This window comes from Cimex lectularius, unplaced genomic scaffold (assembly GCF_000648675.2).
Source record: "Cimex lectularius strain Harlan isolate CLEC.00 unplaced genomic scaffold, Clec_2.1 scaffold237, whole genome shotgun sequence".
Classification (NCBI taxonomy): domain Eukaryota; kingdom Metazoa; phylum Arthropoda; class Insecta; order Hemiptera; family Cimicidae; genus Cimex; species Cimex lectularius.
The window spans coordinates 303,499-329,864 of record NW_019392868.1 but is presented as its reverse complement, the minus strand read 5'-3'; the positions used below and the strand labels follow the sequence as shown (position 1 = coordinate 329,864).

Sequence of the window (26,366 nt, the reverse complement as noted above, 5' to 3'; positions counted from 1 at the left end):
TAGTATTCAAATTGTTCATCAATAAACTAATAAAACAGTGTGTGGATATTATCAGTACCTAACTGACAGATTGGAGTCAAACAAGAAGATCAACGTTCAAAATTAAAAATAATAAATGCAGGAGTGCCACAAGGTAGTATATTAAGTCCACTTCTTTACTTGTTATGTACGAGTGATTTTCCGAAAATAGATGGAGTAAAAATTTCAACGTTTGCAGATGACACAGCGGTTATATCACCAGGACCGACTATATCGGTTGATAAGGCGTGGCTCCAACTTTACTATGCAAAATAAAATATTATAAAAGCAAGTCCTAAAGCCTATGTGGACATATTGTATTCATCTATGGGGTAATACCAAACTCAACAATATTAAAATTATATAAAAACTCCAAAATAAAATCTTACTTAACATGGTCAATACACCTTGGTACGTAAGGAATAAAGACATACACTGAGGTCACGGCGGAAAAATCAAAGATTTGCTGCCAAACACCAGTCTCGCCTCAACCAGCACGACAATGAGGAAACGACCAAACTCCTACATGATTGAAACACCGTGAGAAGGAAAAATATGAACTAGTATAGTTAAACAATTTTGTGAATAGTAAAGTGTATATCTTATTGTACTTGCCTGTAAGAATGTAAACATTTATCCTACATATATCTCCGTAAAATTAATGCTTGGTTTGTCTAATAAGTGGAGCTCAAATAGATGTAGGGTGTGCGAAAAAATGAATTTATACAATGTTAGAAATTTACACTCAACGTATTTGCACTAACTCAAAGTGTTTGTTTTCTGTGTACAAATACTTTGATTGAGTATAAAATTTCTAGCATTGTATCATTTCATTTTTCCACATACTACATGTATTTGTAAAATTCAAACAATGTTTATTTGCCAGGCCCTGAAGATGATTACAATAAAGATTGAAACGCTGGCATGAATAAGACAATGTTTTTCTAAACCTACGTCTACGATTTCCAAATAATCATTTGTATATAAATTTGGGTTTTTGTTATTTTTTTTATTATTGCCAATATGTAACATTTCAATGTTTTTTATGGTTTAAATGTTTCTTTGACTTTTTTGTAGTAATTATTATAACAAAATTGTCTACTGTCCGTATATAAATACGTAAATAAACAAATTTCTAATGGGACGTTTAAAAGAAAAAAAACAAGAAATGACTCTATTTATTTATGGTGATTAGTCACCATTAGTCGATAATTATTCAGAAATCGTGAGATGCGATCTGGTGTGAAGTAGGTTTCAGAAAAACATTTTCTTTATCGTACCAACGTTTCGAACTTTATTGAGATCATCTTCAGGGCCTGGGCCAAAATAAACATTGTTGAAATTTTACAAATACATGTAGGATGTGAAAAAATGAATTTATACAACGCTAGAAGTTTTAGATAAAAGACAAAAAACAAATAAATAAAATGAATTTATACAGTGCTAGGAAATTTTTGATTAAAAAAATAATAATTTATACAATGCTAGAAAATTTTAGATAAAAAAATGAATTTATAGAACGCTTGAAAATTTTATATGAAAAAAAATCTATCATTGTGTAAATTAATTTTTTTAATCTAAAATTTTCTAGCATTGTACAAATTCATTTTATTTATTTGTTGTTGTTTTTTAATCTAAAATTTCTCGCGTTGTATAAATTCATTTTTTCACATCCTACATGTATTTGTTAAATTGAAACAATGTTTGTAAATCCCAGGCCCTGAAGATGATCTCAATAAAGATCGAAACGTTGGCACGATAAAGAAAATGTTTTTCTGAAACCTACTGCACACCAGACTGCATCTCACGATCTTCGAATAACCACTAACGGTCGCTAAACACCACAAATGAGTACATACTTGTAAAACGGAATAATGGGATAAATAAAATATTTACTTAAAGGAGGAGAGGATAATTAGATACTTTTTGTTTAAAGATGTTGCCAACAATGAGAAGAATCCTGCACCGGTTATCAATAAGCGAACTGGCACACTTACACAGAAGACAAACACTTTGAGTGAGCAGAAATATAGGTACTTTGATTGAATATAAAAAATATATTTTTTTGCATAGTATAAATTCACTTTTTTCCACATCCTACATGTATTTGTTAAATTGAAACAATGTTTGTCAATCCCAGGCCCTGAAGATGATCTCAATAAAGATCGAAACGTTGGCACGATAAAGAAAACGTTTTTCTGAAACCTACATCACACCATTTCTGAATAATTTTTTTTTTTTTTTTTTTTTTTAAACAAATAACTAATTCAAAGGATTCTAGTGAATAGATAGATAATTAGGCTACGAGACATTAAAAAAACGTAATAGCTATAAATAATCAATTGAAATTGCGTTGAACAGTCTATTAAATCGCTTAACTATTTTTGCAATAATAGTCAGATGGGGAACGCAATAAAAACAACAATATTACACGATGTAACAGATTTTTTTTTACAACACCTCAACATTTTCTATTGTTTTCCCAATGTCAATGTCAACAATACTGTCAGATACAATGCTTGTCGATACGACGGTACACAAAACATGAGTGAAGGGTTCGAAACAAAACATTTAAAAAAAAGAGGTGGTTGAATTACAACAAGGAAACCCGGCAAATAGTTTAATTTTGTGCTGTAACTGGAACGGCGAAACAATAACTTGCAAACGATATTTGAAACCGTAAAAATGATGAGGGTGAGGAGGAATACAATGGGGTGTAAATGTTTGATGTGGTCCTTTTAGCAGCCCTTAAGTTTATGTCTGCAAATAACGACAGGTATGTCACAATATAAAGAGATTCCAGGAGATACCAGTTCTTCTTGGCTTATCAAACGTCAAAACTACGATTGTGTAGTGAAGAAAAGCGAGTCTTAAGTCAAGGGGAAGAATTATTATCTGTCGTTTCGAGTCTTTTTTTAAACAATGCGGACCATTAAAATTAAACTAATGAGAGAACTCAGTCCGGGCAAAAAGGGAAAAACTTTTGCCGGAATGAATGTAAACAATGCGATGCCGGCAGAACTAATTGTCTCGACGTTTGTAATAACTGGTCTCGCCTTAAGAAATATCATAAATTCACGGCACTGCATCGCCGAGAGCAATTAAACCGTCGGACCTTAATTATTTCGTGGGATTGATAATCTAATAACGTATTTCGGATGTGTTTGTTGTGTCGGGGGGGCGAGGGCGATTAGTTAATCCAAGAGGGTTAGTATTTAGTTGTCCCCTTATCAATGTCGACTCCTTCAGTTTTCTATTAGATTCCCCACTCCTCGGCTAAAGTTGTAAATCAATATCCCGTCTCTGTGTGTAGGCCTGGCCTCTTCCTTTTTTTTTCACGCCGGCCGACAACCGGCTCAAGACGGTCCAGTTCCCGTTCCCCGGAAAATTGTCAACTCGTCAAACTTTTCCGGAGGACGGCAGCCCCGCCGGGGAACAATTTTCATCATATTCACTCGTTTTCCTCGTGACCGAGTTGGACGGAAATTGTTATTCTTCTCGCACCAAGCCTAAATTCTTCCGAATTATTACTCCGCACAAAGTTTCAGAGGCAGAACGTTTATTGCCAAAATATTATATATAAAAAGATGTCTTTTTTTTTATCAACCATAGGCTGAACCATATATTTTACATGACTTGTAAAACAACACCAAAACCCTTTCTCCGTATTCCAAGCCGACGCAGTTTAAATTTATAAATTACCCGGGTTTTCTATAAAATAAACAATGTATCTCTCCTACTTATCGTTACATAACACATTTAATACATTTTTGCACTAACCGCAAGGCCACTTTTTTTCTTAAGCCGGACACTCATAATCTGCATCCTATAACTAAAAACTGGATAAGATTTGATGATGTGCTGATCTGCGAGACGGTGAACTCATGCTGATCCGGCAGATCATCTTTTTTATGAAGGATAAGACTGAACGAAGAAAAATACACTCAGCGTACTTTTACGCTGAAAATGCAGTCTTGCCCTCCATTGTATCAACAACAAAGAGATCTCAGCTTCCACTCAGTCAAACACCTGAGACTATATCTTTAAAGCAGACACGTGGAATCCCCACAAGACTAAAAAAACAACTAAATACAAAACTTGGACTACTGTGAAGACTTCGATTTTGACAACTAAACAAAGCTAACACTGTGCAAGACTTTACTAAGACCGATATGCAGTTCTTCCAATCGAAAGTGCTTAGACAAATTGTCACAGTACCTTATATGACAAACCTGTCTATACACAAAGACCGCAACATTACTTTTGTCAACGAACTGAAACTGTCCAGATTCCAAACCTTCCACACCTTTGTACCTTATCCTAAACATACTGCTCTTGCCCTCTTCACTCACGCGGACTGACAACCCGCCACGACGCCTCAACCGACGGTGTCCTCGGGACTTCCTTAACCCCTAATCATAACACTGAGTGCCAGCAATGGCTGGCTACTCAAAGCAGTTTGTTACGTTCGCAACATAGTATAAGTGTATTGTTATTGTGCCAGGGATGCCTCCTGAATTGTAATGCCACCTAAACTAAAATTGGCGGTGGGTTAATCAAAATTAAGACGCCCTAGGATAGGCTTATGAGTAGGGCTGTGATTTATATGCAATAAAAACAGACAAATATGCACATATATATGTAAATATATTTGGTAAAAACTGCAATTTAATACTGAAAATATGCGAAAACTGCCATGAGAAAAAAATAAGGAAACATTAAATTAAAGCACATAATTGGAAAGAGAAACAGTGGCAAGAGGAACATCACATTGCTAATATTAAAAAAGAAAAACGCATTAAAAAAAAGTTAAATTTAAAAAATCCTTCGTCTCAGCCATCAAGACCAAGATCGGTCCATTTTCGATGAAGTCTCTGATTTTATGGGGTGTTTCATTGTATATAAGATCCAGGTGAGATTTACTGAGGGTACTTTCGTGGGGAACGGTTTTCCCTGTGTATTTCTCAAAAAAACCTTGCATTCAGGGTGGCTTAGTTTATGGACGGGTATGTCAGCTCTAACTAAAGAACGACATAAATCGGTGTCGAAACCGGACTTTTCGGTCAGCTCTTGTGGCTGCTTGTGTCACAAAGGTTTGTTGAAACTTAGACTTCCTACCTTTGTTTTCCTTGTTTTTTGCTGTCTTTATGTGCTGTCCTACCAAACAACGTGTAGCTGTTGATACAGGTTTATCACAACAAACACAGTATAAAACATCTGCATAGTCCTTTAAAAGTTTAACTTGAAAACTCACTCATATTTTGAACAAGATCTTTCGTCTTTGCTGTGATTTTCGGCATTTTAGGAGTCTTCAGTTCACAACCCACAAATGTGGGCCATACTCAGAGGAGTGTAGGACTACTAACCGGTCATTGGCATCTGAGAAAACATCTACACAACATGGTCATATACAACGATGATCCCATCTGCAGATTATATAATGAGGAGGAGGAAACAGCCACCCATATCATCTTCGAATGTGAAGCAACAGCTCAATGGAGATTTAACCTAACATATGGAAAAAACTTAGGGAGTCAAATTACAGCAGCGACAGTCAATGACCTGATACTTCAAGGAGAAGGATTGAGTCTATCGCACTGAACTAAGGAACTAGGAGGTACAATAAGCCAAAAGGCTGCAGTCCCTGGGTAGCACAAACCCCGCTTCCTAGTATCCAATTTACCATATCATACCATACAACACACAAATAATGTTTCACGATGGATAACGCATGAGAGACTTGGTAAAACTGAGAATTATGATGGTAGGGAAAGAAGAGAACTGAGGTCGTAATATTTCTATGAATCCAATTATACTATTCCAAGAGAACTTTTACAGTGGTACAAACACTATTCCTTTCTTTATTTATACCAAGAGAAGCTAAGGCGGCCGAAAGCGGTGGAGCAGCAACTGAACAAACACAAATTCGTTCATTATGTGGAAACGGAAAAATGGAGAATTTTTCTTTTTGCCTGCTCTGAAACATTAAAATTTGACGTGCCAAATACCGATATGCCGGATATGTAAAAAAATATGCAGTTATAACCCACTTATGCAAAAATATGCATTTATGGCAATATATGCGCAAATATTCAAAATAAATATAGCTTAAATTGATTTCAAATGCTTCAAAACATATACAGTTCGTTAAAACTGGATATTTTAGTTAACCAGGAAAAATATGCAAATGCATATATTTCTCAGGCCTACTCATGAGAGAGTAGAGGGGTGAAAAAGAGAGGACAGTGTGCGTCGAGACGGATATCCCTACGGCCTGGCCAGAGCAAAGAAAATCATCAATTCCTTGATCAACGAAGGCGATCGCGGACCCACTCAACTTCAGAGAAGGCGCTCCACATTCCTAGAAGCGGGGATTTTCAATCGCATGGAAAATAAGCATATCTGGACACTGGTTCCCAGGAAAGTTTAGTTTTTAAGGAATTGATAAATTTAGATTTTATGATAATTTAGGTTCATTTAGTGTGTAAGTTTGTTAAAATGTTGTCCGTAGAGAATTAAGATTAGTCTATGTTTAATATTTTAGTTTCCGTTGGAATAAATGTGTTTTTTTTCTTATGTAAATATTGTGTTCTTTTTTTTAAGTTAATTTTACTGTTATTGAATTTTCTTTGTTTTCTTTTCTTTTCTTTTTTTTTCTTTACGGTTCGATGTTTCCGTGTATATAAACAGCGTGGCGCCCATTGTTTTTTAAATTTAATATTAAGTTCATTATTGTTAGTTCATTAAGTAACCCCGTCCGTCTCCACGGAGCGAAGCCGGCAAATTCTAGGCGTAAGAAGTTCAGTGCTGGCATTGTACTGTGTGATGCGTTAATCATTAATACATATCATCCAAAGGTAGCAAACAAATTAAAAAAATTATTTATTTTTTGAATTTACAAGGGCATCCGACAGGTCGGTCATTTCAGCCCCCAGCACATGCGAAATGTAACAACCCACATTCTATACGCATTCACACCTATGTACATTGCGATCATTCTGTTCAGTAGATGTAGTACTCAATATCCATCCATCGCCCTGCACACAATGGCAAACTGACGTAATGGAGGTAATACTTTTTAAAAGGATAGTTCCTACTCACAGTAAGTTGTTTTGCAACGATTTCGAGCCTTTTAGCTCATCATCAGGTTGAAGGACTTCCACAACCACGTCTCTCGACATGAATTGCCAAAGTGAACCGCTGATACCTCCGCCAACGCGACGTTCCAATTATCAGCTGATTTTTTTAATGACGCTCAATTTGAACGTGCGAAGCGCGGAAATTATAACACAAATAAATATTAGAATAATAAATACTTAATATTACTATAAATTACTGTAAAAATAATAACAATTAAAATAATTAGATTAATTATTTGGATGTTTGATATTATTTATGTACATATTTAAAATGGGAGGTAGATCAAAATCTGTTATATTATTAATGCATTTATCACCATGTTCAATTTTACATTTTTTAATTTCAAATTTCTCAAACCAATCTAGTTCTTTCCCTTTGTTGAAACTATGTAACACTCTTGTATTTAAATTTGAATTGAAATTATGTTTTGTTTCTTTTAGATGGTCCTTAAATTCCGAAAATTTGCTCGATTTAGGCAAGTGTTCTTTTACTCTTGTTTTTATTTCTCTACCGCTTTGTCCTATATATTTAATATTACAATCATTACAATTGAGTTGGTAAACCCCACTTTTTGCCAAGTTGTCTACTTTGTCTTTAGGTTTTGATAGGATGTTTTTAAGTGAACCCGTACTTCTAAAAGCTATTCTAAAACCTTCTTGTTTAAAAATTTTACTAACTTTTTCCGATAATTCACCAATGTATGGCAAACAACGGAAACCTACTGATTCATTTGTGGTGGGGTGACTGAGTCCTATTGTTGATTCGTTTAAAGTTAATTTTTTTATTCTTTTAACTAGCAACCTATCAATAAATATTTCTTGATACCCGTTGTTTTTTGCTAAGGTTTTAATAGTTTTTAATTCTTTTTTTATAGTTATCAGGTGTTAGCGGAAGTTTTAACATCCGGTCTATGAGCCAAATGAAACCAGCAGCCTTTTGGGACCATGGGTGGGAAGAATCCGCTGGTATCATAGTGTCTGTAGTTGTGGGTTTTCTATCTTTTTCAACTAGGTTGTTTATTATGGACAGTTTTAGGTCTAAAAAGTTCAAACAACCATCTTTGCCAATTTTAAAAAGTATCGAACACCACACTCACTCCATCATTTATCATTTCTATTAATGGAGGTAATGTAGGTCGTTGGGGTACTTTTCTAAAAGTCTGCTTTCGACCCAAGTCACGCACACAGCTCGAGGGGCGATTGAGATGCTATTACACCATCAGCCCCTCACCATGCACACTAATAAATACACTCACTTATACAAAACATATATTTTGAAAGTCATACACAATAAAAATTTACCAATTTCCCTAAAAAGCGGAAAAGGAGACCTGAAACTCGCTATTATGTCCGAATTTTAAATCTGGCGGTATGCCCACTCGCACCACCATGACAATTATGTGGACGTACAGAGAGTGGATGGGTGTGCGTATGATTATCTAGGTACGCTGCTCCAATTTTTGGAGGAAACAGGGCTGTTTTATTGGATACAGTACAGACGGTTTTGTGTACCTAGAGTGTGCTGAAAGTGATTTATTAGCGAGAATGTTAAGTGTGCGAGAGTCGATAGTGGAATATTGAGTACCCCATCGTCCCTCGATTAGGTTAGTTATATAATAGGTGTAAAGGATGGTGGAGGAATAACGAGTACTCCACACCCTAATTGAGTGAAAGGTATGTATTTAAGAATGAGTGAGATAGGTTTGGATCTAGGAACTGCTTGCGTGTTAAATTGGCCTAGCTGTTGATAGCACTCTGAGCCCTATTTCGGTGCCTGGACGGACAAGAGTGAGATGTGACCTGGACTGCCAACATCCGAGATGGGTAATTCTCGAAGCAGGGAGTCAATCAACTGCACATATCAAAAGGAAAACGCCTAATCTCGGATATATTGCCCCTCAGCTGAGTTAGACCTCTACAGTAAGTCGTTCTTGTATTTTAGCAATTTTACATGTCAGTAATAATCAGTTTTTCCCCCAATTTATTAATGAATTTGTGTAGTAAGGCCTGTCTAAACTTACAGAGTTACTGTAATTGTACGAAATTCTTCGGTATGTTGTTATTGGAAATCTATTTTTTTTTGTTTTTACGAGGGTTCGCAACAGCAGAGGTCATATAAACCCTCAGGGTGCCGGTGTTTTTGAAAAAAAACCTACTTGTAAGTAGGTTAAGTTCGATTGCAGGGCCGCTGGATTCGAACCCGGGACCTTCACCTTTCAGTGATGAGCGCCGTGTCAACGCCTAAACCGTTGCGGCCATCGACGCCCCCGCTGGAAATCTATAATGGGAACCAAATTAAATAGGACTTTTTAGAAGAAATTAAATTTAAATTTTCTAATCCAAATAGGTTACGGGTAAGGCTGTATTATTTTATTTTCCATATCTTTTATTCTAAACGCTAAATTGTCTAATGTTAACATTTGTACAATGGAAATTGTCAATTTAAGATTATCCCGCTGCCATTATTATGGTTATTCAATCAGCAAGAGCAACGTTAATTGAATCAAACCTGAATTGAAACTGAAATCACCTTTCATCTCTAAAAGATAATTAATTAATTCTCATAAATATGTATTAGAATGGATAACATGGGAGGGGCACGCTAATCGTTAAGCTTGGGGGAAAAACTAGGATTATCCGGTGTAATCGCAAGGAGGGATGCGTATGTTATCGCTGACGGCGGCGATTATTAATCCGTGAGTCTCATATTACTGTCAACGCAGAAAAGGGGATCAATGTTTAAATCCCACGGGGGATCGAAAGGGATATCAACCCGAAGTGCCTCGCCTTTCCCACGTTTTCCAATTTTCCACGTTTCCTTAGGGCACGAGTCGTTGAAAAACAGTCGTTCAAAGGGCCGCGGCGCGAAATCCGACTCGCGACCCCATCCAATTTTCCGCTATTAACAGTCGGGGGTGGGACATTCGCCCTTAATTTATGGACCCGGTGTGTCACAACTGCTCCCTTTCCTAATTGCCTCGGCGGTTAATTAATAGAGAAATTTGTCTGATAAATCTTTGAGGAAATCAGTCCTGTACCCACTTACCGGCAATAATGACTTTGATCGGCGAGGAAATGATGGCTCCGAAATTGTTTCTCACTGTGCATTGGTAAACGCCTCGATCGCTTTCTCCTTTTCTCTTGTGTACGACCTAGATAAAACAAGAATAATCAGTTGGATTATTTTTTTACTTACTGCATACATAAAGCGCATAAACAATTCAATTTGGTCCTTTCCGATCATCCTTGGTCTGTCTTCAGAAACGCCCAAACCACAGACTCACCACCCCATAGATTTCGACAAAAATTTCACAGACAGAAAATGCATAAAAAGAAAGACATGAAACAAGTCCAATAAGTTGAAAATAATGAAAATAATAAACAAAGACTGGTGAGAAATAGAAAAACTCGGACCAAAACGACTCTTAATCAGACATCATTGAATCCATCATTCAATTCGATCTGCCGCACAAAACCTCAAAGGAAATAAGGAAGTGGGTACAAATTTCACTCTTACATCTCCAAAAACAACATCTTGTATAAAAGAGGATAGAGGGTTGAGGATACGGTTAGAAAGAGAAGCATGAAAGAGAGACAGAAGGCAAGATAAACAAATAGAAAAGGACAACGTTCCAACTTAACAAGCGATCCGAAACAATAAAACCGTTATACAACGAGCTATAAAACCGAGGGCACGATTGTTGTTTAATAAATGAGGAAGCATGTCTGGGAGCTAAAGCCGCTGAGAGAAGTTGAAAACAGTTCAATGAATGACGATGGCATCTGTCGCGATGGAGAACGAAAAATGTAATATTCTGTTAAACAAGTGTCACGAGGAAGATCAAAATAAATACGGTAGAACCAGTTAAATCGAGGGAATCATTCCATTTATAAAGATTTCGAATGGTCAATATTTCGATTTTATGCTAATGTATAAACAAAAAAAGATTAGATTTTCATTTCCTCGATAACACTTACTGGCAAATTATTTTTATACGCATATCAGTGAGAGAGACATCAGAAATGGAGAAATTCTATGCCAAGTGTAACAGGACTTGAATTTACAAAACTCACTTCCAGAGGACGAATTAGCGTGTCATCCAGGTGAGGTTCTCTCAGGAAACCTTCCAAAATTTCGAATCGAAAAAGTTTTCAGTTTATCTACTTTCTGTGATAAACGTATTCACAAACGAGCCAAAATACAATTGTGATATAGTCGGACCAAAGAAACCGTATTCAACAAATTTCGGCCCTGCCTTGACCTACTAAACGATGCTGGAGTAAAACCAGCATTCATGCGTCATCTCTACGGCCTCTTTTCGAGTTATTGATTGTGGGATTTCTACTTGAGGTCTGTAGGGCGATGACCTTAGTTTGGATGTTTATCGGTCATCCTGGTCTATCTACACTATAATTTGGTCAGTTCGAAGGACAGCGAGAAGAAGCGGACCAGATTAATCGGAAAAGACAAAAATATATAATCTAAATCAAATGAAAATGAAGCAGGAAAAATATTATTAGTACTCTAATTATTTCCTAGTGTATGAAATTTTGGATGATCAGTGGACAAGACTTGTCCCGGCACCCTCATTGAATGTCCCGCGTAGTTCCATTACAAACTATAATTTTTTAATATATTTTATTATTATTAAAGGCCTTATGAACTATGCATATTAGCCAAAAAGACGAGTGTTTACATTTTTTGGAGGGGGAGGGTATCGTGAAGAAAAGGGCCAGGTGCGATGGAAGGAATCGAACCCACGACTATGGGGTCTACTAGCCGAGATTATCACGCTGACCATTCGGCTACCGCGGTCCCCAATACCATGGTTAGGGTTGGGATGGGTAGAGATGGTTAACTCTTTCTTGTCCAAAATTCTATCAGAGCAATGCCAACTTTAGCAATTTTGTTCAAGCTTAGCATGAAATCCCATTAGTTAATGTTGTCATTTCTCTGTTTCTTGCCTTTGTATTGACAACGCTGATTTACATGGCATCAATCTAAAATCACTAAATTTACGGAATTTCCCGTTAACGTTTTAACCAAATTTCTAATGTTCGTCTTGCTCTAAGACAACTTTGGGACGTAAAGGTTTAAGGGCACATCCTACTTCTGATATTTCTACTGTTGGGGATAGGGTTGAATAGAGATGGTTGAGGATGGTAACCATACATCACAATAGTTGGGTACAGATAGGTTGGATACAGATAGTTAAAGACGGGTAAACACCTTATTTTTTATTTTTTACCTGAAAAAGGGGAGTGTTTTAATCAATGCTTTGCCGATATTGGTAATCAAATTAATAAAAAATTTAAAAAACAAACGTTTACTACATCCAATTCACTAGTTTCGTGGTCCGCTTGACCAATTAATATTAACCAATTAATTAAGGTTTTCAGTTGAGATAAAAAAAGTCAGAGTATCGAGCGGGATTCGAACCCACGACCTCCGGTTTGATACGCCGCTACTCTACCACTTGAGCTATGGTGACCTCGATCCCCTCGGACTCTAATTTCCCATTTCAACCCCACCTTTTTGAATTTTCCCTCCTTTTTGCCATTTTTCAATTCACTTTCGCCCTCAAGTAGTAGAGCAGCGGCGTATCTAGCAGAAGATTGTGGGTTCCAATCCCGCTCGTGACACTGACTTTTTTACCTCAACTAAAAACTTTAATTAATTGAAAGATGTTAATTGGTCAAGCGGATCACGAAACTAGGGAATTTAATGAGTTTACTACACCATTAAATTATAAAAAAAATATATACATTAAAAACAACTTACAATTAATTAAGGTTTTTAGTTGAGATAAAAAAGTCAATGGCACGAGCGGGATTCGAACCTTCGGCTAGATATGTCGCTGCTCTATCACTTGAGCGATCATGACCTCGATCCCCCCGGCCACTAACTTCCCATCTCAACTCCACCTTTTGAATTTTCCCTCCCTTTTTGCCATTTCAATTGGTCAAGCGGACTACGAAATTAGTGAATTTAATGAAATTAAAAACAATGTTGAACAATTGAAAACAATGAATATAGTTAAATGTACCTAAAATCATTTTTTTAAATTATAAATAATATTTGTGTAACAATTTGAACTTTAAATAATAATTAAATTCACTAATTTCGTGGTTCGCTTGACCAATTAATATATTACAATTAATTAAGGTTTTTAGTTGAGATGAAAAAAAGTCAATGGCACGAGCGGGATTCGAACCCACGATCTTCGGCTAGATACGCCGCTGCTCTACCACTTGAGCTATCGTGGGGTTCGAATCCCGCTCGAGCCATTAACTTTTTTTCATCTCAACTAAAAACCTTAATTAATTGTAATTTAAATAATAATATGTAGTTGCGTTGTTATTTTGAAAGAAAGACTGATCATCTCACCCTGCACAAGCCACTAGGCTTTTGGGTGAATGCCTTTGTTATATAATACAAATTTACTGTTCATAATAAAATATTGTATAAATACCATATCTGTAAAATTGTGAATTTTGTTAATTGGCAAATAAAAATTAAATTAAATTTTTTAAAAATATTTATTTATTATGTTGCAACAGGGCGCTATAAGCAAATTAGTTGTCATTATAAATTTTGGATTCGAACATTATTAGAGTGGAGAAGTAATCTTTTCATTTTCCACTAAAGGAAAGAAATCGCGAGGCTAATTCGCTTTAGGGGTTTTAGACGATTATCAGGGATTGTTCAGAGTGAAAAGTGTTGGGATGAGGGTTCAGGCTTTTATTCAGGCGTCTGTATCGTCTTCTTGCTGGTTGCAGGACAAAGGACTTTGGACGTCTGTAAGCATACGAAGCAGAGAGCTTGGGCAATGGTTCGATACGATTTCGACTGGAGTGACTGAAATCTTTGAAGGTTGGGACGCTTGGTTGACACTATTGGTTCGATTCCGTACGTCCCGATTGGTTACGATTGTTTTCTAGTATGGGTTTCGATCCGTTTTTCAACTAGTGATTTGAGTAGTTCGCCTGTTAAGTTCTATTATTTTGAGTAGGGGTTTCAGGTAAACCATTTGTCAATGTAATGTACGAAATAGCAGACGGGAGAGAAATGGATTGCAGGGAGTTGTAGTGGATTAGAGGAGAGAGATAATGGGGCGAAGTGGGAAGATTATTTGCTGGGAAGTTAAGTTTAACCCACCATTGCTTCAACTATTCTTAGGAGAGACGGTCCTTGAGGTTTCTCAATGCCAATGTTGAGTCTAGGTTTGCTATCATCTGCATACGAGAAAAATATTGTAACGGGATTGATAAGAATGTCTGCGGTGTATATTGAAAAGTGAATAGGACCGAAGATGCTGCCTTCCTGACCACTTACTCGTTAGGATTTTAGAATAAGGTCCATCCAATGGAATGCTTGCTTAATTTCCACCCAGCAGCATCATTCTTTTCTCTCAAAGGAATTGCAATGTTATCTATCACTCCAGGAGTTAGAACTTTTTATGGATAAAGCCACCATTGAAGATAGCAAAACACCGTTAAGGGTCTAAACCCAAAACAGTCAGGACCAGAAGGATCGAAAAGAAAAGTTAAATATTGATTTATACTGGGCATTTAATACTTGTCAAGCTTTTTCGACTTGACTAAAAATGTAAACAAAGAAGATCGATCGAAGGCGTACTGGGGTTCAGCAAATGTTTAAAACAGACCAAGATGACTATCCTCGGTGTACGTTTAAATTACATAAAAAGGCATTGATGCTTACCTTGGTAATAATGAGAGATCCGTTTTCGGCCGTGAACCTCCTTGAGTCGTTGTACACCTGTTGGCCGTCGTGGGTCCATATCACTGAAGCCGGGCTCGTAGGACGGCAGGGGAGGTGCAGCGCGTGATTCTTCACGCCCACCACCTCGCCCTCACCGCCCTCCTCAATCCCCAACTCCAAACCTGAAAAAAAAAGAAAATCCTCAGCGATTGTGAAAAATTAAAGAACGTCAAAAACGGACTAAAGACGGAACCGATCCCTCTTGACCCTCGACATCGGCAATACACAGTCCAACGTCGATTGAGGATTCGCCCTAATTGAAATGTCCGGGATGATTCCCGTCAAAATCAAAATCTCCTCAAAACCTTTAGGTAGTACAGATTTTACGAAGTAAACGATAAAATATTCTGTTGCGCGGCCGCCCTAAGTGCAGGACGTCTTTGTATTCATCGAGACTCCGCATAATGTAAAATACGCTAAACAACCTTAATAATTCCTAAACTTACCTAAAGTACCTAGTAGTACCTAAAAAAACGTTAATCATCTTTAATTTCAAAATTATCTTCGTTTATGTGTTCAAAATAATCAATTAGGATTATCACTGAGTAATAAGACATTACTCAATACACATTAAAAAAAAGATATAATTTGGTGTAAAGTTGTTAACACTCGGTTCAATGTTTTAACACCCTTTAATAGCTAGGGACTTCCAAGCGGATTCACGATCCAATTAAAAGTTGTTGTTCTTTCATACTTTTAGTACTTAGAACTTTTTGCTTTGTTTTTTATAAGATAATTGCATCTTCTACTTACAATGTTTTTCATACTTTATTAGATTGGTGTCGGGTGGATTATCACAACAATACACCAGGTGCTTTCAAAAGAAGAAAAATCGTAAATTATTGTATGGCTCCCTTGTCGCACATTGCGAAAACGAGCGGACCCGGAGGATCGAGGACGATATATCCGTTGACAAACTGTTACACAATTTGCACTTACGCAACAAAAGAGATGTAATTTTGGATCATACGTATCCCTGAACAGATAATTTGGGAGGAGTAGTTAATTGCGCAGGTCGGAACTTTATCTGGTTTTTTTTATTTACATCATACGAATTTTTGATTTTTTTTACGAGGTTCGCAACAGCAGAGGTTATATCTACCCTCGGGGTGCCGGTGCTTTTGAAAAAAAAACCATTTGTATGTCGGGTTCGAATGCAGGGCCGCTGGATTCGAACCCGGGACCTTTACCTTACAGTGATGAGCCGTGTTAACGCATGGTTGCGGCCACCGACGCCCCTAATTTGTTGAAATCGACCGATTGCAAACACCTTTGATTTTCTCTGTGCAAAATCTAAAATGAAGATAAAATACTGTTATCAGGCTCGCACAGCCGCGTGTATCGGTCAGACGTCTGTAGTGTGTCAGCATGTTTCTCTTAGTAAATAAGAAATACATTGTACAAATTGACCCTCTCCAGTAAGGCTTTTTTGATTGGCTTTGTGACAATAAAGTATATTCTTTTTAGTAGAGGGTAGAGAATCAATCACAAATATTTAATTAAGTAAGCTGTTTAAAATCGAAAACAACAGAAAAGTGCAAAAATATGATCAAACTGATTTTCCAAATTTTAAAATAGTGGCCAAACTACGTCGCGATTTGCTAGTTCAGTATCGTCATTGAATGTCCACGTGCTATGTCTCGTGCACCTTCTTAATGTTAGGTAAAAGTAAATCATTTGGAGTAGGGAGTAACATTGGCAATTAGACATTTTTGGCTAGCATGAAATACTGTCTAAGCTATGGACTTTTTTTTAAATTCTAGTAATCCAGACTTTAAAAAAGTCTTTAATAGACTTTTTTTTAATACTCCTGAATTTCAACCAAATACAAGTACTTAATCCAGTTCGTGGTTTAAAATCGAAAAGAAAAGAATTAAAGCAGAAACATTATCAAAGAAAAAATAATTTACCAAAGTTCAATTTGTGACGAAGCTGTGCAGTCCCATCTTAAATGTTGAGGATAAAGGTAAACGATTTGGAGTACGGATTAATTCTGGAATTTAGGCCTTTTCGGCTGGCATAAAATATTTCTTGGGGGCGTCGGTGGCCGCAACGGTTTAGGCGTTAATACGGCGCTCATCACTGTAAGGTGAAGGTCCCGGGTTCGAATCCAGCGGCCCTGCATTCGAACCCGACATAATTACATTTTTTTTTTAACACCGACACTCTGAGGGTTGATATAACCTCTGCTGTTGCAAACCATCGTAAAAGAAANTTTTTAAAAATTCTAGTAAGCCAGACATTTTAATAACTTCAATGGACTTTTTGTACCGTTTGTCAATTTCAACCAAGCACAAATAATTAATGAAGTTCGCCGTTGAAAATGGAAAATAACAGGAAAGGACCGAAGTAATTTTTAAACTCAAATAATTTTATGAATTTGAAAATTGTGGCCAAGAAGTGTACGTCACTATCGTTAGCATATCCGCATGCTATGTTTCGTGCAGTGCCAAGTTAATTTTTTGTTTAAAGTAAATTATTTCGAGGCCTTTCGATTTAGGCCTTTGGCTGACAGAAACTATTTCTTAAGCAATGGACTTTTTTAAAATTCTAGTAAGTCTGACTTTTAAATAACTACAATGGCCTTTTTGTACGCATTGCCAATTTCAATAAAATACAATTACATAATCAATTTTCGTGATTTAAACTAGAAAATAAGAAAGGGACGAAATAATTGTATCAATGGATTCGAACCCGGAACCTTTACCTTACAGTGTTGAGCGCCCTGTCAATGTCAATCTTTGCGCCCTCCGACGACCCGAAATATCAAACTGAAATCCCTTCTCCAAATAATTTACTTTTACCAAAAATTTAACTTTAACTGTACGAGTCATAGCAGGCGGACATTCACTGACGATAGTGACGCACACTGCTTGTCCAAAATTTTCCAATTTAGGAAATTATTTATTAATTGTAATATTACTATCAATTACTAATTACTATTAATTAAGTAACACTGGCATAAAATACTCCTTAAGCAACGGACTTTTTTAAATCCTAGTAAGCCAGACTTTTAAAAAATTTCATTGCATTTTTTGTATCTTTTGTATAATTCGACCAAATGCAAATACACACTTAAAATCGTACACAAAAAAGCGGAAAAATGATTAAATTTAAATGTTTTAATTTGCATTCGGAGTAGGGATTAAGAGTGGTATTTAGACCGTTTTGCCTGGCGTAAAATAACATTTAAGCATTTTTTAAATTCTATTGAGGCCCCACTTTTAAAGAACTTCAATGGACGTTTTGTCAATTTCAACCAAATACTAGACATTTGGTGGTTCAAAATGGAAAATAACAGAAAAGAGCAGAAATATTATCAAGCTTAAGTAATTCCCCAAATTTTAAAATTGTGCCCACGTTGTGCGTGACATTATCGTCAGTGAATGCCCGCCTAATATCTCTCGTGCAATCCCATTTTAAATTTTGAGTGGTAGAAAATTACTTTGAGTAAGGATTTCATTCCTTATGGCGTTGTATTACTAAAGCTGCAATTTTTAAAAGCCCAAGTTTCAAAATTCCCTATGACAAAGATTAATTGTTTTAATCTCTTTTCACATGTTTGTGCTAATAAAGCTAATAGTCGATCGTTGTGTAAATGGTGAGTAGTTGTATTGTGCTGATGGCAAAACTTGTTTAAGAGGTTGTTATTAACATTATAGGGTTCAAATTAAAGTTAAGAACGCAGTGAGCTTTTAAGTAGAGCAGGTTGGATATTTAACGCCCGTGCAAAAGGGGGTTGGTAGAATATCCTATTAAAGTTGTTCCATTAATTAATATTAAATAAATAGGGATAAGAAAAACCTTCAGTCTCAGTGAGATGTGATACAAAATAAGTTATTTTAATTAGAAAAGGGTAATTTCCATAATAGCACTTCTGTCATGGATAAAAAAAACTGTACGCAACTACAATACTTCCCATTTGTTTATTTATGCCTTGTTCACCCTCATCCAGGGACCATTAATAATACAATAAAAGCTTCCATGAAAGCATTGGATTTGGAGAGGAGACGAAAAGTCATGAACTTTGTAATTTTACATTCAAGAGCCACCGGCTCCAATTTTACAAACGCCTCATTTAATTTGAAGGATGGAAGGCATTCGTGTATTCAGGGGCGAGTTTCCATTCATTGGAAATTGAAGTTGAAGGAGGAATCTATTCAATTTCGCCTAATTGTCCTTGAGTGACGATCTGCGCCATTAGCGAGGGTTAGGGAGACGTCACGATTTCTTTTGTAACTCGCTTCTCGGCCCAAATGAAAAAAAAATACAAATACAAATAAATAAAAACTCGCCACAACACCGCTCTGTGTAAGACCGCCGACTGATTTTAGTTCGGCTTGTTAATGGCTATTAACATCCTTCTAGTGTTACTACGTACAAATCGGTTTATTTAATGTCAACTTCTACTTCACTACATCGACTTGTTTTTCCTCTTACATCTGATACACATCTTCGACATACAGTCTTTGCGTGCGAGTACGAAGGAATGCGATTTTGGACCTAAATTCCTCTAAAAAACAGTTAACCATGAAAACCCTTTTATAGAGAAGCCAAATAATATACAAAAACTCCATCTTGTTATTCCCATCGATTCATTTCATATATATCGTCATATAAGATGTTTTAAGAGGATGGTACTTAGGCGAGAGACAGCAGAGAAAAAGCCGAATTGTTTGCTAGTTACCTTGCTGAAATCTTCAAACCAAATGAAATCATCAATAGCAGCTTACTTGAAGGAACAACCGTCACAGGAAGAAAATATAAAGCTAGTTTCACCTAAAGAAGAAGCAAGAGAAATTAAAAATCTACCTGCTAAAAAGACTCCAGGATATGACCTTATCACTGGAGAAATACTAAAACAATTGCCAATAAAGGGTATAGATAAACTAACATACCTATTTAATGCTGCAATCAGACTGAAATATGTTCCCAGCATCTGGAAATTCGCAGAAGTCATTATGATAAAAAAAAAACAGGAAAACCGGCGAACGAGATCAAATCATATAGAACAATATCGCTACTACCAACAGTGTCTAAACTCTTCGAAAAGGTATTATTAAAACGAATAAAACACATCGTTGAAAAAAAGAAAATATTCCTGACCACCAATTGGGATTCCGAACAAGACATTCAACAATAGACCAAATTCACCGAGTAACGGACGTAATAGAAAAATCTCTCGAAGAAAAAAAAATTTGTTCTGCTATCTTCCTTGATGTCTCACAAGCTTTTGACAAGGTCTGGCATGAAGGACTCATCAAGAAACTAAAAGGTACCAAAGCAGTAGGTCGATATTATCAGTTCCTACCTAACACAGACTGTTTAGAGTCAAACAAGAAGATCATTATTCAAAATTAAAAACAATAAATGCAGGAGTGCCACAAGGTAGCATATTAGGTCCACTGCTTTACTTGTTATACACCAGTGATTTTCCGAAAATGGAGTTCAAATTGCTACGTTTGCAGATGACACAGCGGTGATATCACTAGGACCGACTATCACCCATTCAACCAAAATCCTCCAAAATGCATGTAATAAGATAAACGAATGGACAAAAAAAAAATGGAAAATCAAGCTAAATCAGTTCATGTAATCTTTACAAACAAAAAGGTGAATCATGTTCCATCGCTCACAAACATGGCACTACTATACCATACAGCAATACAGCTAAATATCTGGGAATGACCTTAGATGCCAAGCTTAGATGGAAAGAACACGTGAAGAAAAAACGGACAGGAATAGGTTTAAGGTATAGACAACTATACTGGTTCATAGGAAGTGGCTCCAATCTTACAAAATAAAATATTATTGTAAAAACAAGTCATAAAGCCTATGTGGACATATGGTATTCAACTATGGGGTTGTACACCCTCACAAAAATCGGCAAAAACACGGCTGCAATTGGAGAGGGCAAAACTCAGATGAGTGGTGGGACTACTAACCGGTCACTGGTATCTGAGAAAACATCTACACAACATGGGTATATACAGCGATGACCCCATTTGCAGATTATGTAATGAGGAGGAGGAAACAGCCACTCATATCATGTTCGAATGCGAAGCAACAGCTCAATGGAGGTTTAACCTAACGTACGAAAAAGACTCAGGGAACCAAATTGCAGCAATAACAGTCAATGACCTGATACTTCTGAGAAGAAGGATTGAGTCTATTGACTAAACTAGGGAACTGGGAAGGTACAATAAGCCGGAAGGCTGCAGTGCCTGGGGAATACAAGCCCCGCTTTCCGGCATCCCTTCCGCCATACCATACCATGGGGTTGTACCAAACACAGCAATATCAAAACACTCCAAAATCTTACGTCAATGCACCTTGGTACATAAGGAATAAGGACTTACATAGGGATCTTAAGATACCTGAAGTGACGGCGGAAATCCAAAGATTTGCCGCCAAACACCAGGCTCGGCTCAGCCAGCACGAGAATGTGGAAGCGACCAAACTCTTACATTACCGAAACATGGTCAGAAGATTAAAAAGAACAAAGCCATATGAACTTGTGTAGTTGAAAATAGTGAATAGTGAATGTGAAATGTAAATCTTATTTGTGGTGATTAGTGACCGTTAATCGATATTTATTTAGAAATCGTGAGATGCGGTCTGGTGTGATGTAGGTTTCAGAAAAACATTTTCTTTATCTTTTCTTTATTCTTGACACGACACGCAAGAATGACACAATTACACAGAAGACACTTTGAGCCCTGAAGATGATCTCAACGTTGGCACGATAAAGAAAATGTTTTTCTGAAACCTACATCACACCAGACCGCATCTCACGATTTATAAAAAAAAAAGTAAATCTTATTGTACCAATGGGCTTATAAGAACGTAAACAATTATTTATTCTAGAATATTATTGTAAAATTAATGGTTGGTCTAATAAGACCAGCTTTAATAAATAAATTTAATTAAAAAAATACAAGATATTTTATCGGACTAAGCAGAAACACACCTTGTGCTTATTTATTTTTAGGACTTATATCGTCGTTCAAATTCGGCTAATAAATTTACCTCGGTATAATAAAATGTAGACAATTTAACTTAGAACATTATTATAAATAGATATGACATGAGGGGAACACTTGGGCACCGGTGCACGCACGACTGCGTGTCGGTAACCAGTTTGAAAGGAAAATGCAAGAATTGTTTAAGTAAGTCGACGAACAAGAACTCGTCAGCATACGAAGAACAGTAACTGTAATCCCTTACATTTAGTGGTCTATTGACGAAATTACTTCTTTCAGTTGAGTAATCTTTTTATGTATGGTTTTGATCGAAATGAAAAAGTTAATGTCACGAGCGGGATTCGAACCTTCGGCTCAGTACGCCGCTGCTCTGCCACTTGAGCTATCGTGACTTCGACCCACTCAGACACTAACTCCCCATCTCAACCTACAACCTTTCGAATTTTCCCTCCGTTTTTGTCATTTTTCAAATGTCGTGTAATCAGGATTCAATACTCGGCGACATATGAGAGTTGAGCCGGGAACACACCCGATGCTACCCGACGCCTTGCCACGTTTTGGTAGGGTGTGCACATCTATGCGACGTCAAGCGCACGCCACGTAAGTCACACAGCGTGTTTCACAAATCAGTACCACAATCGCAACGTCTCTTTTGTTCTTAATGCATTATTTTGAACAAAACCATGTAATAAATTGTTAGTTAAATTTTATGAGCACAACTATGTAATAAATTGTTAGATAATTTAATTGCTTTAAATAAAGTTATTATATTATTATTATATTTATTTTATAAAAACTCATGAATGTTTGATCTCGTTTGATTTGATCTGTAATAAAATAAGAACGTTGTAATTAATAAAAAGACAAAATTACATATACATAGTTTGAAATAAACTACAAAAAATTCGAATGTCCTGTTCTGACGGTACTCGACAAAAATGGTGTAATTTTATGAGCAAATCCATGAAATAAACTGTTAGTTAAATTCATTATATCAAAAAAATAGTATTCCGGTGTTTTGACCAATTTTATACCAAACCATTAAAATTAATTTTTTTAATAAAAACTAACGAATTATTGATCTAGGTTAATTTGGTTTATATTAAAATAAGTATGTTGTAATTAATATAACGACAATAATGAATTTTTGATCTCGGTTAATTTGGTTTATGTTAAAATAAGTATGTTGTAATTAATATAACGACAATAATACATGTAGTTTGAATAAAAATATGAGTGTCCGGTTCTTTTGTCTTCGACTGTACTCGATGCCACTCAACAAAAATTTGTACATTGAGGATCGCATGGCGTAGAGTAGGGTAGCGTTGCGTGGCGTCGGGCAGATGTGCACGGAGGTAATACAATCTTATGGAAAACTGGACTTTGGATTTGCTTCGGGTAGCAACGCATGGCGTTGCATCGGGTAAGTGTGTTCCCAGCTTTAGTGAAGTTATACCTCGTTTTACTTATTATATCCCTTGATGAAATTTAAAAAAAGGAGGAGAAATTCACGTCACGATAGCTCAAGTGGTTGGAGCAGCGGCGCTGTCGTGGGTTCGAATCCCGCTCGGACACTAACTTTTTCATTTCAACGAAAACCTTACATAAAAAGATTAAGGAACTATAGTGCAGATTTCGAGTTCTGCCAAGAAACAGTCGTTTGTTACTTGAATACTTTGAACTTCTTCACTCAAACTCAGAAAACTATGAACTTTTAATAGGATAAAAACGTATAGACAATAGTTCTTTTAAACAATAGGTAGAGATAAAGTCTAACGGCAAGAATTAGATTAACAGATTCATCCAAAGCTACTACATACGTTCTTAACAACGAATTCTTAAGAGAAAGTACCAACTAGAGAGTCGAACACTAATGCCAACTACATTATAAAAAAATCTTCATGGTCTTCAAACTGTCCTGAATTAGTCGAGAAAATCATGTCGTCTTTCTAAAAAGTATGCTTGAAATAGTATTACGCTTCTTCAGGTGCCCCTTATGCAGAGAAAGGTAGTTCTCGATGTGTTGCACACAATAGCATCAGGGAAATCTTCATCTAAACCTGGGCAAGCACTTTATCTCTGGGCCCCGTCAGTTACAACATGCATCTAAGCCGTGTCAAACCTATTTGCAATTCCATTTGCGCCCTCGACATTTTCAGAATGCCCTCTTCTATATCGTTATGGTTTATGTGGTCCATTAAAATATATGAGTAGCGTCTGCCTCATGTTTTCGACTCATAACCAATAGGTTACTTTGAAACGGCTTTATCACGTTAGGAACGAATTAAATACAGTATTACAGCGTTATTTTTATTTTTAATCGTTTCTAACGATTCTAGAAGGTGCAAATATTAAAAACTATAGTCTAATATAAAAACTATATAAAGTCCACGAAGGTACCTCTTATGCAGGGAAAGGTTGCTCGATGTGTTCCAAAAAATAACAGGCAGTTCCTTACAGAGAGCGTGTAGGCATGTCGCCAAATTTAACAATAGTTCTGGCACAATACAGAGTTTCTGGGTCCCCTGTTCCGTTTTTTAAAATTTATTCTGTAAAGATCAATTTAAGTGCGTGTATTTATTAGTGTGAGTGATGAGAGGCTGATGATAAATGGCGTCCCCGTCTCCCCTCCAGCAATGTCTGTGTTTTGAACGGAATATTTATAAAAGAACTCAATCGACCCTAATTTTAATTAGCTTATTATTATTGCGTGTAGTTCGATGTAGGAATGTTGAGTCTACAACAATTAATCAGAATGAGTTCAATGTGCATAGGTGTGAATGTTTTTATTTATGCTACAGCGTAGAAGTTAGTTTTAGGCTAGATTATTGTTTGCTTGCGTTGGGGCTGAAGCTGTCGAAGGCTAACCCAGTTGGTTGGGATGCGACGACCTCTGACTTAAGGACTTGAAAAGACTAGCGACCCAGCCGTATCGTTATATAGCTGTAGACATTAGGGTTAACACATCGGCGACAACTTTTCGTTGTTAATGCCCAAACAGTATTAGGTAGATATATACTGAGATTATTAGCAGTAGGATTTTTATGATCAGAATTGGCATGATCTAGATTCTAGAACCAGCATGCTTTTAAAGCATAGACACTGGACACGATGAAAATAAGGCAACGTATCAAGGCATCTCCTTGAAAATTTATGCTTCTAATGGTAAAAAGTCTTTAATAAAAATATCCACACTTCTGTTTTATCAAAGTCATGATCATATTCTATCAATTTCCTTATTTAGTTGGTAAAATTAAAAATAATAATCAACAGATGATATGCATTGCATCTTGTCGAAAATTAATATCTCTAAGATTAGGTAAAACAACAACTGCACATTTAATGTTTTATTATGTATTATATTCTGTCAAATTTCTCCTTCAATGGCCCTCAAAATTTGGTCGGAATGTCTACAATTAGAATGTAATAAAATGTAACTAGCAGACATCTGGCCGTACAATGTCGTCTTATCAAACAAGAATGCTCTCAAAGAATAAAAAGGTACCAACAAACATCTTCAGTATCATTTCTTTTTATTATCTTTATAGCTTACGAAGAATTGGTCCTTCTTAAGAAAATCGATCATATTCAATCAATTATATTTGCTTCGGCTGATTAAAAAAATAACAGTCAGAAATAGATGACAATAACATGTCATCCCCAAAATCTAGCGTCTATTTCATCTAAAAAAAAAGTCAGCAAATGCTCTGTTTCAACAACGTATTCCGTCAAATTTCTTCTTTAATACAAAACCTTTCAATGACTGGAATGTACCAATAACCATTTACACGAATTTTAACTTCTTAAATTGTACAATATGGTCTGCCCTCATTGACTGTTGTAAGAGTAAAAATTAAATCTGATAGTTATAAGGAATTAGGCTGCAAACCATGTAAAACTATAATCTTTAAAAAGGTAGTTACCAAGGCTAAATTATCATCAATGCCATTTTTTAGTGATCATATTTAATAAATTATCTTGTTGGCTTGGGTTAAATAAAATATCACAGTAACGTAACTAGATGAAAATGTCATGGCATCTTCAAAATCAGGCTTTATGCCAACTCAACAAATAAGTCAACAAATACTGTTTTAACTATGTCAAATTTATTCTTTAGTAGGGCAGGAAATAAAAGCATAATCGTCTGAAATAAATGATGACATGGCATCTTTTTTTGTTGGTTGTTTAAGTAGGTAGTGTCTGCGTCTAATAACAATCCTAGTTAGCTATCAAAAATGCATCTTAATTGAAACACTTATCTTAAGGAAAATATAATCTATAGAATTTTCTTATGTGCAATGAGTAAATACATAAATTGAAGTTCGGTATAAATTCTCTTGGAAAAGATTTCTGATAAAATCCTGAGGTTCAAATTTGGACTTCGAGCTCACTCAATTCCAATCAAATTCAGGTATTTTAAAAAGGTAGTTTCCAAGGCTAAAT

General features: G+C 36.1%; 1 protein-coding gene across 3 annotated transcripts in view; it reads right to left on the bottom strand.

Moving 5' to 3' along the window:
• Positions 1-26,366, bottom strand: part of LOC106668346 (protogenin-like) — a 384,394-nt gene that overhangs the window by 87,971 nt on the left and 270,057 nt on the right. For all 3 annotated transcript variants that reach the window (XM_014397008.2, XM_014397010.2, XM_014397009.2), the window contains exons 2-3: positions 14,881-15,062; positions 10,204-10,309 (exon numbers count right to left, since the gene is read on the bottom strand). In XM_014397008.2, coding sequence (XP_014252494.1) covers positions 10,204-10,309; positions 14,881-15,062 — 288 coding nt within the window. The remainder of the gene's footprint in view (positions 1-10,203; positions 10,310-14,880; positions 15,063-26,366) is intronic.